Source organism: Meriones unguiculatus, chromosome 11 (assembly GCF_030254825.1).
Source record: "Meriones unguiculatus strain TT.TT164.6M chromosome 11, Bangor_MerUng_6.1, whole genome shotgun sequence".
Lineage (NCBI taxonomy): Eukaryota > Metazoa > Chordata > Mammalia > Rodentia > Muridae > Meriones > Meriones unguiculatus.
Genome location: NC_083359.1, coordinates 21314667 through 21320000, shown reverse-complemented (window position 1 = coordinate 21320000; position 5334 = coordinate 21314667). Strand labels below are relative to the sequence as shown.

General features: G+C 47.7%; 1 protein-coding gene across 2 annotated transcripts in view; it reads left to right on the top strand.

Annotated features, from left to right (window-relative positions):
- LOC110551039 (interferon-gamma-inducible GTPase 10-like) overlaps positions 1-4557 on the top strand; it is a 7578-nt gene extending 3021 nt beyond the window's left edge. Inside the window, exon 2 of one of the 2 annotated variants that reach the window (XM_021641370.2) lies at positions 1484-4557. In XM_021641370.2, the coding sequence (XP_021497045.1) occupies positions 1503-2765 (1263 nt within the window). In that variant the 5' untranslated portion in view covers positions 1484-1502 and the 3' untranslated portion in view covers positions 2766-4557. Of the gene's footprint in view, positions 1-1464 lie in introns of both variants that reach the window. The other variant, XM_060363795.1, reaches the window with a different exon arrangement.
- The last annotated feature ends 777 nt before the right edge of the window (positions 4558-5334 follow it).

Sequence of the window (5334 nt, the reverse complement as noted above, 5' to 3'; positions counted from 1 at the left end):
ACACACTGGCAACTCTCCCTGCTGGAAGGTCGAAGCTCGTAGCCAGACCCCAAAATATCCACCAATGAAAAATTGCCCTGCTGCTATTTCCAAAGTTCGCCTATAGAAACCCAAAGCTTTTGTTCCTCGGGGTGGCCTCTCCTTACGGTGCAGGAGACCCGAACACGTTGGTTTCCATCAACCTCTTGCTGTTGGCATCGATCCCGGTCTCTATGATTCACTTGAGGGCCTTCCCTGGTAATGTAGGACTCCCAAGTGTCTTACAAAAACAGTGGTTAGACCCGCGGGAGACACCTCCCTTAGCTCTCGCTGGCGTGGGTCCGTTTTCCGCTGACCTACACAGCTATGGCTTTATAGCCCCTCTGAGAAGGAAACATCTTTCACCCTGCTGCGTGCAGTAATTTCACTGCACATTCCCAAGGGCAACGGAACTTCAGCTTGGCTTGGTGCGTCTCTGGCACTTCTTGAGAAGGTCGGCTTCTCCTCCTTCAGCAGCTTCTGGGTCCTGTTCCTTGTTCGTAGAGTTGCATGTGGACTATGTGTGTGTAGAGCTGATGTTCAAAACCCGGACTCCATCACCTTATTTAGATTTGCCTTAGTGGGGGAGGCAGACACTTCTCACCAAGAAGCCCTCCCCGAGAGGCAGGAGAGAGACCTGGCCTGCAATGGAGGCCTTCCTTTGTCCTGAGTGTTCACAGGAGTGACTTGATTACATCCTGCCTTAGGGTGTTTTGCTTTCATGCTGCAGATTTTGCAGTAGTCTTCCCCATTTGCTCAAGCTGCCCATGAACTCCCTCTGGAGTCCAGGCAGGCCTTGAACTTGCTGCCCTTCTGCCTCGGCTTCCTGACCAGTCAGGGTTATAGGCAATGAGGAGGGAGACACTTGCTCTCCGTTAACTAAACCCTTTGTTCCTGTATTAGGAACCCTAATGTATTAGTGTATTTAGGTGTTGGGTATGCTAAATTGACTGGCCATTGTATGCCTGTGTGGAAATATTACCAGTTATTATGCCATGAATATGGACAGTTATTATGCAGCAACAGAAACAACAGAACTTTATTCTCTTTTAGTCCTGGAAGCCAGTAATTAGTTCAATTTGCAACTGAGCCCATCTGGATAACACAAAGTATTGGCCCCAGCTAAGAACTGTTAATCACTGGAGCCAACCCACTCTGGTGTGTAAATTATATATTCACAGATTCCAGGGTTATGATGCACACGTCTGTCTTTGAGATCATTATGACAGTGCAAGGATGGTTACTCTCTCCTGAATCTGAAATGCAGAAACCAGTAAGATAGAGAAAAGGTGTGTCTTCTCCAGCTGAGACGAGTAAACTAACCAGGAATATAGATGAGTTCCATCGACAAGAATCAATCTGTGAGGACAGGAATGGCCCACAGGGGCTAGTGTGCCTTGAGGGATGGGTTTCTGTTTTACCAACCCTCTTTTCTTACCTCTTCAGTCTTTCTTCTTTCTCACAGACCTCCCGAGGAAACTGCCATGGATCAGTTCATCTTAAACTTCCTGAAGAATGCTTCAGAAAAGAATTTCCAACAGTTAGCAGAGCAATTTCTGCCTCATTACTTTACATTAATCAGTAAGGTGGGAGGCATGATCTCTCCAGAAACTCTCACAGCTATTCAAAAAGCCCTCCAGGAGGGAAGACTGACTGATGTTGTGAGCAAGATTCAGGAAGTAATTGCTGCTGCAGAAAATGCTGTCCTGGAGGTGGCTGTGATTGGGGAGTCGGGGACTGGCAAGTCCAGTTTTATAAATGCCCTGAGAGGGTTGAGTCACGTAGCAGAAGAGGCAGCCGATGTCGGGGTTGTGGAGACCACTAAGCATAAAACCCCTTATCAACATCCAAAATACCCCAAAGTGACCTTCTGGGACCTGCCAGGGACCGGGACTCCCAATTTCCTCCCAGACACTTATCTAGACAAAGTGGGATTTGATAACTATGACTTCTTTGTCATCATTTCTTCTTCTCGGTTCACCATCAATGATGCTCGCCTGGCTCAGAAAATCAAGGATGCGGGGAAGAAGTTCTACTTTGTGAGAACCAAGGTGGACAGTGACTTGTTTAATGAAGAGAAAACCAAACCCACAACCTTCAAAAAGGACAGAGTCCTTCAGCAGATAAGAGACTACTGTCTGGCTAACCTCAGTGACATTGGAGTGTCTGAACCACGCATCTTCTTGATCTCCAACTTTGATCTGGATCGTTTTGATTTCCCAAAGCTGGAGGAGACGCTCCTGAAGGAGGTCCCTTGCCACAAGCGTCATATGTTTGCACTGCTGTTGCCCAGTATCAGTGATGCTTCCATTGAGATAAAGAGAAGTTTTCTCCAGGAGAAGATCTGGATGGAGGCCTTGAAGTCGGCGGCTCTAGCCTTCATCCCCTGCATGACCTTCTTGATGGGCTTCGACTTGCCTCAGCAAGAACAGTGCTTGAAGGGGTACCGAAGCTATTTTGGCTTGGATGATGAATCGATTGAAGAGATTGCTGAAAAGCTGGATACACCCGTGCAAGACATCAGGGGCCACCTCAAGAGCTTGGACTTCTGGTCCCTTGTAAAGGATGACAGCATAGTGGCAAAATCTATAAACTGTGCTGAAGCTTTTTGTGCCGTGAAAGGAGGCCCTTCGTCTTCTGTCATCCAGGGTTTCAAAGCCTACAATCTGCATTCAAAATTCCTTAACGTGGTGGCTGATGACGCTAAACATCTCTTGAGGAAGATAGAAACAGTAAATATTGCCTAGAAAAAGAGTAAATGAATTTCAAGGCTTGTGTGAGTAAGTTGGGAGTGAATTGTACTTCTGCCAAACTCCCAGGCCAGCTCCTCCCTAAGGTTCACGGGTTCTGTCCCATGGAGGAAGTTCATTGCTTTCCTTTAGAGATCACTAACCTGAAAGGATAGTTTCGGTGGCCGTAGCCTGTTTTCTGTGTTCGTTGATTTATTATGCTTGATTACCAGCATTTGCACACCACCAGCTTTTAACATTCTCTCTGGTAAGAGATAACTCGTTTCTGACCCATTTATGGCAATAAAATTGCAATAACAAGATGAGACTTAAAATCACCATTTCCCAGTTCTTTTTCTCCTCACCAGTATAAAGAGCGGTCTATGAATATGAAGTCATGGCTGAGGATTAGTAAAATGTTTGCGGTGGGGAAATGCAACATGAACGGGAGGTGGTGACAAAATGAAGTCCCGAAGCAGGAGAAGATCTTGGAAAGAACATGGCATGTAAGAGGTCAGGGGGGCGAGTACTGGCTTGGTTCGTAGCTAGGAATACGGCACACTGATGTGAGAGAGGTTCCAGGAAGAGCAGACGTCTGCTGGGGAATAAGGAAAGTAAGGGATGGGCAGTCAGAGGATGAAAGGAGCATAGAGAGGGTACCAGAGTCACGTCAAAGAAAGCCTGCCATGTTAGGAGTTTGCTTTTTCCTCAAGGGAGGCAGGAGTAAGGAAGCCGAGGCAGGCGGGGTAGAGAAACAGCCTGGGCAGAGCTCCCCAATAGAGGATCGAGGATCGCTGCTGGTGTCTATTTTAAGCAAGCCTGTGGAAGGTCCAGGGCAGAGCCATCACCTCTGGGAGGCTCTCTCAGATCATTCCAGATGAGGTCACCGGGGTGGGCGGGGCTCCGGAGGTGGTGATGGAAACAGAAGCATGTGCTTTGGGAGTGAACTTGGAGTAGGAAGTTGCAGCAATGGCGGTGGAGAGGCCGAGAGAAAGGATTATGTGGATACACACCCCCCGAGTGTCTGGGAGAGCACCATCCCCACTACTTGGCGTGGAGAGGAATGGAAGGAGCTCAAGTGAGGAGAGGGATCTGGGGTTCAGCTACATTCACGTAGGCAGGAGCTTCCTATACAGACATACCAGAAGGAGGTGGGTAAATAATGTGGTAATTGAGGTAGGGGTGAATCCTGGAGGACCTAGGATGGGTTGAGTTAATCACATGGGTGATGCTCACCCCGCCCCCCACCACAAACATACAAAAGCCAAACTCCAGCCAACCAATACAAAATACAAAAACATACAATTAAAACTGAGAAAAACAAAAGCAAAGCAAACTCAAACTTGCGTGGATCCCCTCCTTTCCCTCTGGCCTGGCTGTACTCTTGGTTCTCTGCTGCCCCCGTGTGGCTATTTCCTTTCATAGTAGGCGAGGCTAATCTGAGCTGCTGAATTCTAACAGAGTTCACTATCTCCCTGAGTGAGCTGTGGTCTTGTTCTAGGGAAAGTGCCATGTTCGAGTCTTCCTCATCCATGACGCAACAACACTCCACTTCCCTCCTCTGTTAATGACGGGTCTGTGTAGTTGCAGGTTACCACGCTGGGGATCCTCTAAAGGGCTAGCCTTCTCTCATCCGTTCATCCACCATCAGAAGCTCCTGCTGACCCTTCTAAAACACACCCGTTCCTGACTCCTTTCCACCTGCCGTTTCCTACCCGACGCCAGCAATTGTCATTGCCGCTCTGCATGAGGGCAATGCCCCCTACCTGGGCTGACCTTCTAAATAAATGGTATTCAGTCATGTTACGCATATACAGACTCTCCGGACCTTCTTGTTTCTTTGACTTCCCCATCGTCGCCTCGCCTGTCCCTGACCTCAGACTGTTGAAAGTGAATCTATAGAAGAATGAAAGTTCCAGTATGAAAGCCTTTCATTAGGAGGCCCCCCATCACCGCCCAGACCTCCTTCCCTTCTGTTCCCCCATGATTCCCTCATGTCCACTCTCACTGGCCACCACATGTTCCCCCAACATGGCGAGCAGACATTGCAAGGCTCCAAGGCCTTGACTGTCCCGTATTACATCCACATGGAGGGCTTTTCCCAGACATGCCTGGCCTTGCCCACCCCTCTCCTTAGCTCACCCCCTTCACACCCTGTTTAGAGTTGAATTTCTCTTCCACTCTGAGTCTCTTTTCTACCTCGTGTGGCTTACGGCAAGTAATACCTGAGGGTGGAACATTTTATCTATATAAAATTTTGCTGATTTTTGGTCTCCTCACCAGAATTTGTTTCCTGATGCTGCTTTGGCATCCTGCATCGGTCCCAGGCTCTTAACACTGTTACTGTATTATGTTCTCAGAAAATATTCTTTGGATGTGAGTAAATGTTTATATGATCCAAAACAACCTTGTGAAAATTTTGTCTCAGCTCATATGTCTCAGCTCCCTTTGCTGGGTGTTTAGGCAGTGGTTTAGCTTTGCTTCCTTTGAATGACAGCATTAAGAGGCCACTTTATCTACCCACCGTTCCTTGGAGAAAAAGCATTCAGTTTCTCATATCAGCACTTTTTCTTGATTTCCACTTTAA